At 39.6% G+C, this 11,955-nt stretch overlaps 1 protein-coding gene and 1 long non-coding RNA gene across 6 annotated transcripts in view; one reads left to right on the forward strand and one right to left on the reverse strand.

The window, feature by feature from the left end:
• Window positions 1–2,090: 2,090 nt before the first annotated feature.
• Window positions 2,091–3,122, forward strand: LOC310722631. Its single transcript, XR_014532421.1, has 2 exons — window positions 2,091–2,451; window positions 2,599–3,122. It is a non-coding gene; the product is annotated as an uncharacterized lncRNA (long non-coding RNA).
• Window positions 3,123–4,536: 1,414 nt separating this feature from the next.
• Window positions 4,537–11,955, reverse strand: part of lpin1b (lipin 1b) — a 21,078-nt gene continuing 13,659 nt past the window's right edge. For 3 of the 5 annotated variants that reach the window (XM_083535023.1, XM_083535024.1, XM_083535027.1), the window contains 14 exons: window positions 11,868–11,955; window positions 11,688–11,781; window positions 10,999–11,186; window positions 10,734–10,827; window positions 10,255–10,324; window positions 9,464–9,556; window positions 9,009–9,076; window positions 8,792–8,933; window positions 8,539–8,687; window positions 7,975–8,061; window positions 7,159–7,311; window positions 6,935–7,049; window positions 5,627–5,730; window positions 4,537–4,918 (listed from right to left, as the gene is read on the reverse strand). The exon at window positions 11,868–11,955 is cut by the window's right edge and continues 198 nt beyond it. In XM_083535023.1, coding sequence (XP_083391149.1) covers window positions 4,732–4,918; window positions 5,627–5,730; window positions 6,935–7,049; window positions 7,159–7,311; window positions 7,975–8,061; window positions 8,539–8,687; window positions 8,792–8,933; window positions 9,009–9,076; window positions 9,464–9,556; window positions 10,255–10,324; window positions 10,734–10,827; window positions 10,999–11,186; window positions 11,688–11,781; window positions 11,868–11,955 — 1,632 coding nt within the window. In that variant the 3' untranslated portion in view covers window positions 4,537–4,731. Of the gene's footprint in view, window positions 4,919–5,626; window positions 5,731–6,455; window positions 6,666–6,857; window positions 7,050–7,158; window positions 7,312–7,974; window positions 8,062–8,538; window positions 8,688–8,791; window positions 8,934–9,008; window positions 9,077–9,463; window positions 9,557–10,254; window positions 10,325–10,733; window positions 10,828–10,998; window positions 11,187–11,687; window positions 11,782–11,867 lie in introns of those variants that run through there. The other 2 variants (XM_083535026.1, XM_083535025.1) reach the window with 2 other exon arrangements.

An 11,955-nucleotide genomic window follows, 5' to 3' on the forward strand; every position in this document is an offset into this window, starting at 1 on the left:
CAGTGCATTCAAAACGAAGGCGAGTTTTAACAGGAAAGAAAACGCAAAAGTATAAATTGTTAAAAAAAAAAAGAAAAGAAAAGAAAAAAAAACAGTTTTTGGAACTGTTTTGACCGCCCTTTTCCCTCACAAAGTCCGTCTTTAAATGTCAGTCATTGTGAAATAAAATAATAATATAAAAAAAAACAGGTATTAAATCCACACAAATAAATTTGAGCTTGTGCAGTTTGCTACAGATGCGGGTTGCGAGCTCTGATTCGCACGCGTACTGACCTTCCAATGATAGGACATAAAAATGCTGATGTTACTGGACGCCTGCGAGATGGCCGACTCGAAATCTGATTGGTTAAAGCAACCATTTATTGTTATGTACTCATGTACTGTATTTTTATTTCAAATAATTGACAGTTATACCTTTATAATTTCAAGGAACTTGGTTTTGACACGGCCGCTTGACGAGGAAACGCGATGAACGTTCGCCAACATGTTGCTTAATCCAAAAAACAATAATTGTTCGCTATATTCATTCATTCATTCATTTTCTCCCGCTTATCTGCCGCTTTATTCAATTTGCTTTTATTTGAATAGCACTTTTAACAATGGACTCTTTTCCCAAAGCAGCTTTACAGAGACAAAGAGGTTATGAAAGATGGAATGTATATGTTAATGTCTATTATGCGACAATGGAAAGGAAAAACTCCCTGAGACTTCATGAGGAAGAAACCTTGAGAGGTTCCAAGTCTAAATCCATACTCAAAGTTCTTCAGTTGCTCGGGAACTTCATGGATCTTTACGTTGTTCGTCTGGAACCATCCTCTGAGGAAGGGGGGATGGGATGAATCAGGCAAATGAGGAGAAGAAAGGGATAGGAACACTGGTTACTTGTACCCCAGGAGAATGTTTAATTCACAGAGAGGGGGAGGTATGAAGAGGTAGAGGGGTGGCAGTGGGAGAGAAAGAAGGCTTGAAAAAAAAACGGATGAAAACAAAAGGAATCAACTCCTAAAGCCTGAATGCGGAATCGGAATCGACCCATTTACAGACTCGAACTGGCCTACTTTCACCAACACTTACCAGTTTGGGGAAATTCCTCTTATCCTCTTTTTTTTTGCTTTCAACTAGAGAGCAAGTCGACTTCCTTCATTCATAGCGTTTACTTTATCACTTATCTTTATAAACTTACCTTTAAAAATCACAGAAGAAATCCTCCTATATTTCATATATTTCATTTTTTCAATATCAACTTTATTAAATATCATCCTCGACAAGTATCATCTGACTTTTGTTTGCCATTTTGCCCTGGTATTTCTATTATTCTGAGAATGGATTTTTGAATAAGCAAGTATACACAAGAAGATATACAGAGGTATACAGTGCATGTTTCAGTGGAGAAACATCTGGTTTTTAATGGATTTGGAGATTTCTTTGGTTAGATAAAAGACAAAAACATCAAATTAGACAGTGAATGGGTGGAAAAAAGTTCTGTGGACAAATTTGACACAAGAACCGGTGTAAGATGTGATCAGACTGCATCAACCCCACAGTCAAACAATTCCAAATAAATTTCTTGCATTTTTTACTTCATTTTTCTCAATTCCCCACTTTATTTCCTTGCAAAATCCCCCCTTTTTCCTACCAATTCCCGCTTTATTTATAGCAATTCCCACTTCTTTTTTTTTGCACCTCCTTACCTTAGTTCCCACAATTCCTCACTTTATTTCTCTAATTTCCCTAGTTTAATTCTCGCAATTTCCACTGTATTTATCGCAATTCCCACTTTTTGTCTTGCAAATGCCCACTTTATTTCTCGCAAATTCAACGGTCTTTCGAAATTCCCACTTAATGTTTCTCAATTCCCCACTTTATTTCTTGCAAATTCCCCCTTTTTCCTCCCAATTCCCACTTTCTTCATATAAATTCCCACTTTTTCTTTTTTGCAATTCCTTACCTTAGTTCCCACAATTCCCCACTTCATTTCTTGCAAATTCCCACTTTTTATTTATCACAATTCCCACTTTTTTATCTTGCAATTCCCCACTTAATTTCTCTAATTTCCCCACTTCATTTCTCGCAAATTCAACTTTGTCTCTCGCAATTCCCACTTAATATTTCTTAATTCCCCACTTCATTTCTCGCGAATTCCCCCTTATTTCCTCTCAATTCCCACTCTTTTTTTTTGCTTGCAATTCCTTACCTTAGTTCCCACAGTTCCCCACTTCATTTCTCTCATTTCCCCACTTTATTTCTTGCATATTCAACTTTGTCTCTCGCAATTCCCACTTTTTTTCTCTCAAATTTCCACTTAATTTCTCTTTTTTTGACACTTTTTCCAAGCTGGTGCATGAAGCGAGACATGTTTTGTGTATGTACATTCAAAGAATTTCGGGTTACAGGTTGTGTATCGCCTTCATTCGTTACGTAACATGATCCGATTCAGTATTTATGACTTGGGTGTAAACCAAACCACCTTTGAACCGACAGAATCCAGTGAGAGTCGCATTGTAGGAGGTTTTGTTCTCAATAATAAGTCAAAAAATAATTTGGATTGAAATCGGTTTATTTCGGAAAAGGAGTTCAGGAGCAGATCGGCGGCTGGAGCGAGGAGAAAGAGATCTTTCACAGAAAGAGTAACTCTTAACAAGACATCACACAGATATATTGGGATTTTGGAAGTCGAAATTAGAAAAATAACGTTTGTATGATTCCGTTTCGCTACGATTTATCGGTTATACGCGATTCAATAAATACATTCCGCTTTTGTAGATAAATACGGATACAGCATGCAGACTGAACTCTCACCAGCAAAATGTGATCATAAAATACTAAACAGTTAATTTTTTTTTTAGTCTTCATTGATCTTCATTCCAGATGTTCTAAGAGTTCGATCCAATGCTTTGTGGAGGTTTTTCAGGGTTGTCCAGTTTCCTCCCACCTCACAAAAACACCAGCTGGATGTCGAAGAAGGTGGTAGCTTAGTGTTTAAGGTGGTTAAGGCATTGGAATTTGGATCTAAATATTCCAATCCCAGCCACACCAAGCTGCCAATCCTGGGCCCCTGAGCAAGGCCCTTAATGAGATGAATGTGAGTCGCTCTGGATAAGGGCGTGTATTTAAAATGTAAAGATCTAACCAGTTTGGAGACGAAGAAACGTTGAAATGTTACAAATACTCAGGAAAACAAAAAGGTTTGCCTGATTCCCACATTATTTTGCACAATTCCCACATTTTTCCCACATTTCCACTTTGTCACTTTTCTCGGGCAATTCCCCACTTTTTTTACTCGCAAATCTTACTTTCTCACAATTCCCACTTTATATCTCGCAGTTACGACTTTATTTCTCGAGGAATAAAGTCGGATTTGGCAAAAATATCGCGGGAAATAAAGCCCTAATTGCGAGAAATAAAGTTGGATGTGCAAAAAAATATTGCAGGAAATAAAGTTGGAAATAAAGTTGGAAATTGGCAGAAATAAAGTCAGAATTGCGAGGAATGAAGATGGATTTGTAAAAAAAAAAGATTGCGGGAAATAAAGTCGGAATTGCGAGAAATCAAGCCGGAATTGTGAGAAATAAAGTATTTGCAAAGAAATTGCGAGAAATAAAGTCGAGATTAGAAATAAATTCGGAATTGTGAGGAATAAAGTCGTATTTTTAAAGAAATTGCTAAACAATAGCGTTGGAATTAGAAATAAATTCGGAATTGCGAGGAATAAAGTCGTATTTTCAAGGAAATTGCGGAAATTAAAGTCGGAATTAGAAATAAATTTGGAATTGCAAGAAATAAAGCCAGAATTGTGAGGAATAAAGTCGAATTAGCAAGAAATATTGCGGGAAATAAAGTCGGCCCAATTGTGAGAAAATAGTAGCAATTGCGCTGGTCTCCACCATCTCCAGACACATTTTTTGTAACAGGTTTCGAAAGCGTCAGCGTGTCTGATATTCACTCTACACATGATTGCCATTTTACTGACCATGCAGGAAGAGTTTTTGAGCTTCTCATTGTGAGAATTGGCACAACTGGATCTCACAAGTTAAAAAGCTCCAAAAGCAGCGAGTTTTGAATAAAAATAAATAAATAAACATGTAGGACTGATACGTGGACGTGTGTTTGTCGACCTAAAAGCATCTACATTTATTTTCTGTGCATTAGATGTTTGAGGTGTGATCTTTCAGAAAGACGGTATTTGTCCGTAATTTGGAGTTAAATAAGGTTACAGCAGCATTCCATGTGTCCTTTTTCCCCCAGAAATCACATTTCTTCCCATTTGTCGCTTCCGTAACATTCCTGTAACAGCACATCTACGTGAAGTTGTGTTGTTCTTCTTACAATTCTTGCATATCTTTGTTAACAAGGTGCTTTTGGACCGTTTATGGTCAAATCCTAGCAGCTCTAAAGAGTCGTTCCCTCGTCGTTATGATTTGTTTGTTTCCTTTCTCGTGAAATTAAGACAAAACAACACAACGCGGTTCGTACGCATTGGCGAGAATCTCCTCGCATGTGATTGGACGGAATGCGTTCGGGAAATAATAATTTGAAAAAAACAACACGTATATGAACAGAAAACTTAAACACCACAAATAATATTTCTCAAAAAAAAAAAGAAAAAAAAAAGGGACATCGAAATATAAACGGCTGCTCGGCTCTCGTGAGTCCGGAATGCGGAATAAAATCTCCGATGGTTGGCGCGATATGAAAAAAAGTGCAGAGTAAGATCTAATCGTGGAAGCTACGTCAAGATCGGCCGCTCTCTGTGTGTGTTCTTCCTATGTTCTCTGCGCCTGGACACTCGTCCACCAGAGGGAGCAGCTCTCTCCAAAAAGTGAAGTGGCTGTACGTGTCGCTGCAGGGAAAATCCGACGAGCTCATTCTCTTCAGCAGGGGGAAAACGTGATCTACCACCTCACCCAGACGCACGTACCTACACACACACACACACACACACACACACACACACACACACACACACACACACACACACACACACTTTAAACTCTAGTTGGCTTGCACCACTTCAATGAAATCCTAAGGATCTCCATGAAGGATCACAGCTACTTTAATCTAACTGTTGGGTTGCCATTTGGGCTGCAGCTATCGATTATTTCAGTAATCGAGTATTCTACTATTTAGTCCATCGATTAATCAAGTAATCAAGTAATTTTCTCAAGAGAAATTAAATATACACGAGAGAGAAAATAAGACGGGTCTGGAAATTAAGTTTTTTGTATTTTCTTTCCTTTTTAGAAAAGCAAATATTTTTATTCCTGAAATTGCGACCTGTAAAAACTAAACCCATTTAGTGCATTTAATTGCCATAATTAGAGCAATATACAAATATATATATATAAATAAATAAACGCACGTTTCCAGTGCCACGTTTATAAAACGAGACCCCCAGAGCGGTCCAGAGTTTAGCGGGTGGTGTGTCGGTAATAATGGTCTGTGGGGAAACAGTGCTCGGGGTGTATATAAATGGACTAAACGAAGCATAGTAATTTGCCTCAATGCTTTTTTTGTATTCAAATTACTCGTTGTAGCCCTAGTGGTCATGGTAACAATCACATGCTGTATTGCTAAATGAACACACTGCACATAGACATCAGGGTGCACACAGGCTCCGTGTACTTACGAGGACACGTTGGTCTTGGCGTGTTCCTGCACCAGCTCTCCTTTGGGATTGACAGTGAAGATTCTGTTTATTGGAACGCCCACTTCCTTATATGAAAACACGTCCTGCGAACAACACAGTACTCGGTATACTGTATTACCGGATGCTGACTATACGTGAAGCATGTCCATATTGATGATCTAATCCCAGTGAGTTTTAACCAGCGTGCAGTGGGAAATGATCCAATTGCACTTAATTGGTGCAAGAAATAATTCTATGGTTACTGGAAATAATTTGCGGTTGTTCAGGGTGGGTGCATGCGATGTAGTGACCTGGCGGAGTAATAGAAATAGTCCTCCACGTCAGTAGGTGGCAGCATATTAAGAAATAGGCTCGAGACAATGTGGCGAAAGTTATCTTTCGTTCGGATTGAACTTTTGTCCGAGTGCACCGACTCCTTTTCGCACACAGGTTTAATCATTGTCTCCACACGAAACAAGAACGCAGATTTTTCTTTTTTTTTTTTTTTTGCGAAATCAGTCGTTCCTTTATATTTTTTTTCCACCCTTACAAAGAAATGAAAAGTCGAGAATTTTCATGGTAGGTTTATTTTAACAGAGAGAGAAAGAATAAAAAAATTATAATTCGTTTCATTTAAGTATACTCAAAAAAAAAAAAAAAAAAATAAAATAAGACATAAAATGAGGCGAAATAATATTAATTCGGATAATGCGTTCTAGGACCCCAAAAAATATTCATATAAAATGAAAAACACATTACAATATAATGCATGTATAAGTGATATTTGTTGTATAACTGTATGTTGTCTGAATAATAATTTTTTTATAATTGTATTAATTTTTTTAAATCACCTTCAGTTTTGAATATCTTTTTTTTGATTGAGTGAAATCGGTGTATTTAAGTTCATTTGAGTTAAACTGAGTTGATTCTTGTGACAAAAATTTATAATAGGAACATTAAAGTCGTAGCATATCACAGTACTCGGGACACAATAGTCACAATTAAATGTACTTTTACGTTTACTGTAGTGATATTTTACCTACTTTAACTCAAATGCATGGATTGGGTACTGCATTTTAATCGGTGGTCTGCCGTGGGATTATTTTCGAAATGTAAAAAGGGGGGGTCTTCATCAGGGCACCTGTTAGTGGGTGGGAAATATTTAATAGGCGTCAAGTGAACATTTTGTCCGTTAGCGTTAGGCGAGTTTGACAAATTGTGATGGCTAGACGACCGGGTCTCTAAAACGCTGGGAGTTGACCTGTGGGGTCGCTACTGGGTTTCTGGTGTGTATGTGTGTGTGCTCACCGTGGCTCTGTTTCCGAAGGCAGCGTAGAACGGCTGTGTGTTTGGATAGAACAGGTTCTTAATGTCGGTCAAGCATTCCACCTTAAACTTCTCCGGCTTCTTCTCGATCACCTCCCTACGAACACACACAAAATGATCACTGGGGTGTGTGTGTGTGTGTTACTTCTGTCAGGTCTGATTATTCACCCTGAAGTATTATCTTTTTTATTTGTGTGTGTTCTCACCGGTGCAGTGCTGAGAACAAGCTGCTGGGACTGAGCAGTACGGGACCCTGAGGCAGCATGGTGCCGCTCTCGTTCACCCAGTGTAAATACCCTCTGGTCATGTTCGCCATGCCGATCGCCCTCGCCGAGCAGTACATGAACTTGTAGCCGTTTCTGCGACGGAAAAAATCATCAAAACAGCTACTAAAAATCCTGTGCACCTGTGCACAAAGCCAGCTCCATGGAGATCTACTTTACATGGATTTGGAGGATCTCCCACTATAGGGATCAAACCTTATGAAACACATCTGGGATGAATTTTTTCCTCACCTACACTGGTTCCTTTGCTAACTTCCTGAATGAGCCTTCACAATATCTAGTGGAACATCTTCCCAGAAGAGTGGAGCTTCTTAGAACAGCAAACTCAAAATAGTAGTGCTCAAAAAGTAGCTACATACTGTAGCAATCTGATGATCAGGTTTTTTCGTCCATATGGTGTATATACAGTAGTGTCTATGAAATCACTAAAAATATAAAAAATAATTTACTTTTTTAAAATTAATTTTAGAATAAATAAAACTGTTTTTTAGGTTTATTTTGTGTTTGGGTTTTAATTGTCTTTTTAAATGTTTTTTTTCTTTTACAAAAATATACTAAATGATAATAAAAATATGTAGACCAAATAATAAAAAAAATAAAACACTATTTTGGCAATTATAAAATAATAATACTAATTTACTCAAATTAAATTTTAAATCTTAGCTTTAATATAGTAATTATTATAGTATATAATAATATAGTGTGTTATTGATTGAAGGCTGATCGCGCGGTTCTTACTGGCTGACTTTGTGGAAGAGGCGAGCGATGCCCTGGTGTGTCCAGTCTTTCCCCAGAGTGGGCAGGATGTGTCCAAGTGTGTCCGATCTGCAGGAACAGACAGATAGCAACTTTTTCTTTTTTTGGTAATACACATTTTATATCTTTCACCAGAAATTGAGCGAAAAGCAGCCAACATGGACTCAACACCTCTGGGAACTCCTTGAGATTACTGGAAAACCATAATTTTTTTAAATACACATTTTTTTTGTATCTCTCCAGAGAGCGAACGGAAAGCAGCCAACACGTACTCAACAGTTCTGCAACCCAGGTGGCTACCTCTTCTAATCTGATGGGAGGACGCCATGGGTTTGAGGTCGTTCTTTGGACCTTCTAAAATATACAAATGTTTGTAGCTACATTTTAATGCCGTCTATCGTGCTACCTGAAGGTACGTGAACGTGACCCTTTGAGGAAACCTGAAGTCCCTCTGTGAGCTGTTACCATAGAAACAACCGTATCACAGCTACCGTTACAGGAAACACATTCCGACTAATCAGAATCCAGGAATCGAGCCTGGCTCACCTGGTGATGGTGCCGTCGATGTCAGAGATGATGATTTTATCGTCCCAGTTCCACAGGTAGATGGTTCCTTCGCAGCGACACGTGCCCTGGTACTGAGTGGTGACGCTGAACATCATGTCGTTCGGGCCTTCTTTTAACTGCAGTCTAATCTAAAACACACACACACACACACACGCACACACACAAATGCTGGACTGTAAGCACACACTAGAAAAGGCTATAATGTTAGGTCATAATCTTTGGACGTTCGTACCAACTGTTCAGATGTCAGGCGGAGCGTCTTCCTGTAAGACACGCCCTTCTGGCATAGCGAGGCCTCTGATTGGGTGGAGCCGCTCGTCGGTTTGGTTGATTGGTGCTCCTCATCACTGGAGGACGAGGATTCGTCGTTCCGCCTGCGAGGACATTGAGTAGAAACATAAGAACGCTGCGATGATCTCTGAAAGAAAATCCCCGTTTGAGACATCGACCTTGTGAGGGGAGCCAAATTCCCAGCATGCTCTTCTCCTCCAGGAGGTCCGTTGACGGTTGTAGAATCCTGAACACAAATCAAAGAGCCTGGCATGAATTTGTGATTAGGGTTTAACGCAATTTAATTAGCAAATTCCATACTTTTTCATACTTTTCCAAAAAACCTGGTCTTCAGGTACAATAACATAAATATTACATTTTACTTCAAAGTAAAAATTTGAATAAAAAAAATAAAAAATCTGTATTGTTTATACTTGTTTGTATATGATACAGTTTATATAAATTTCCCCAAACTTCAAATGATTCGCATAAATTCCTGGTAAGTTTCGAACTGGTAATATTTCCCAAATTTCCCTATACATTTCCATAGAAAGTTCCCGAAAATTCCGAAAAAGTTTTTCCGTCCCTTCGCAACATTCTCGGGTGTAAAAAATTATTGTGTGTGTGTGTGTACCACTTTGGAGCTGTTGCCTCTCCCTCGCCACGAGAACCACCAGCGCCCTCCCTTCCTCGGCATCTTCTCCTTCATGATCTTCTCCACGGTGGCCTGCGAGGGACATGCACAGAGCCGGAAAAAACAACCTTAGCAACCGAACGAAAAAAATGATAAACAAAACTAAAGGAGAAAACAAACAAACAAACAAACTAAATGGAGCTCATGCGGGAGAAGGAAGAGCTGCGAGAGACCGCTAAGGAGGAAGTCGACACTGCGTTTAGACAAGAAAGAAGGAACTCCAGCAGCGAATGGATTCCAGCCGAGCAGGAGAACTGAAGAGTTGGGGCGAGTGAGCAAAGTGAGAAATAAACAAAAACAAGAGCGATACACAAAGAGAGAGAGAGAGAGAGAGAGAGAGAGAGAGAGAGAGAGAGAGAGAGAGAGAGAGAGAGAGAGCAAGAAGAAAGAGGTTTTATTGATTAACATGGACACAGAATCGTGTTTTTAAATATCAAAACTATCCAGTAGGAGTGTAACTGTGCACATTTTAATCCCGAATCGTGTCATTTCACACGAGTTCCCTCACGAACGTATTAAGTGGCGTACCGCAAGTTTGTTTAAGAAATACGATTTGTTTTGTTAATTTAGTTTTTTTTACTTTGCCTTTTATGTGTTTTTTATCGACACAATTTTATTAATTGTGGTACAAAAACGAGCGGTAGGTTCGAAAACAAATGTGGACGCTTAAACTATAATAATTGTGTCCCTGTAACGCCACATTTCGGTCACAATGTGTGTGTGAGTGTTACCTTCGGCAGTGGTTTTTGAAAGACTTGCATCGCCAGCAGGATGGGTGCGGCGGTGCTCCAGTTGTAATATCTTGAAACAAACAGAGAGAAAATAGTTTTTTTTTCAATTGATAGAACCCAGAATACTGGATAAAGGATAAGCACTTACACCTTTTTTTATGGTATATTTAGGCTAGCCAAAAAAAATCTGACTGTTTTTTTTAAACTGAATATTTTTGTTGCAGTTGCATTTTACTGGCAAAACTCTGTAGGCCAAACTCTATCGCAAGTCATTCTAATCTTCCCAATGAATATAAAAAATGAACACCGAAACGCTTACCGTGTCAACTGGTCATTACGACGTTAATGATTGTGTTATTACAGTGTTATTACTCTGCATGACTCCACTGACCAATCGGAATCTTCGGGATACACTGGATTATGATGCCCTACAGTAAATACAGTGTGTTGTTTGGTTGATGTGTGTAAGTGTTTCTCACTTGGAGCCGATTTTGACCACCAGGTTGGGGTCGTCTATTAGAGTGGGGTTCTCAGCGAACTGCTGGTAGGAAAGGGCTTTCTTCTGAAAGTGCTCTAGAACAAACAGAGAGCAGGTTAGTGTCTGTGTGTAGGATGGAAAAAAGTATATAGGCAAAAGCATATGCAGTAAAAAAATAACTACCAATCTCTCCGTCGTCTGTCATTCTCCTGAAAGTGCTCTAGACGAACAAACAGACAGTATCGTGTGTGTGTGTGTGTGTATACCTTTAGTGATCTCTCGGTTGTCTGTCAGTCCTCCGCACAGGGAAAGGGCGATAGAGGGCAGGTCAGTGGGCTGATCTGAGTAACTGTCCACGCCGCTGTCCGCTCCCGAGCTTCCCAAAGACGGAGGAGACGCGCTTGTGCTGCGTAATGCACTCTCGCAACACGCACGCCCTGCACCGCTGCTGTCACTGCCAACACGGCAAAAAAACGACAAACGGTTCAATAAAGAGAGAGAGAAAACAGGCAGAGGAGTAGGAGAATAAATAGAAAGAGTGACTGACTGTTTGAGACAGACAGGTAGGCACACACACACACACACGCACATACAAACTGATGTATTTTTACAGACAGACAGACACAGGTAGACAGATGTAAATAAATAGATAAATGGACAGGAGGACAAGCAGACAAAGAGATACACACACAGGCAAACAAATATTTAGTTTTATAGAGATACAGACAGGTAGAAAGACAAACAGACAGACAGGTAGAAAGACAGACAAACAGAAACACAGATGGACAAACAGACAGGTAGAAAGATAGAGACAGACAGAAAGGCAGAAAGAAAGAGACAGACAGACAGACAGACAAACAAAAACACAGACAGACAGACAGACAGACAGACAGACAGACAGACAGACAGACAGACAGACAGACAGACAGACAGACAGACAGACAGACAAATAAACCTTTTGGGAAAGTAGAGCGCTGCCACATCCGGCTCCAGGTCTGTGATGTCATCAAGATACACGCCGTCAGAGCCAAGATGGCGGCTCCTCTTATCTGTAGTGTACACAGTGGATAATCGTCACTTTTATTGCACTCAGCATTTGACCGTTAAACAACCTGGAGGTTACAAAAAGCCACACCTTTTTTCTTTGAAGGTGAATCGGTTTTGCTTTGTGGGAGGGGCCCTGCGCTGGCCACACCCCTCTCCTCGACGTCCGACACCAGAGA

The sequence above is a fragment of the Silurus aristotelis genome, assembly GCF_946808225.1.
Source record: "Silurus aristotelis genome assembly, chromosome: 29".
In the NCBI taxonomy this organism is placed as follows: domain Eukaryota; kingdom Metazoa; phylum Chordata; class Actinopteri; order Siluriformes; family Siluridae; genus Silurus; species Silurus aristotelis.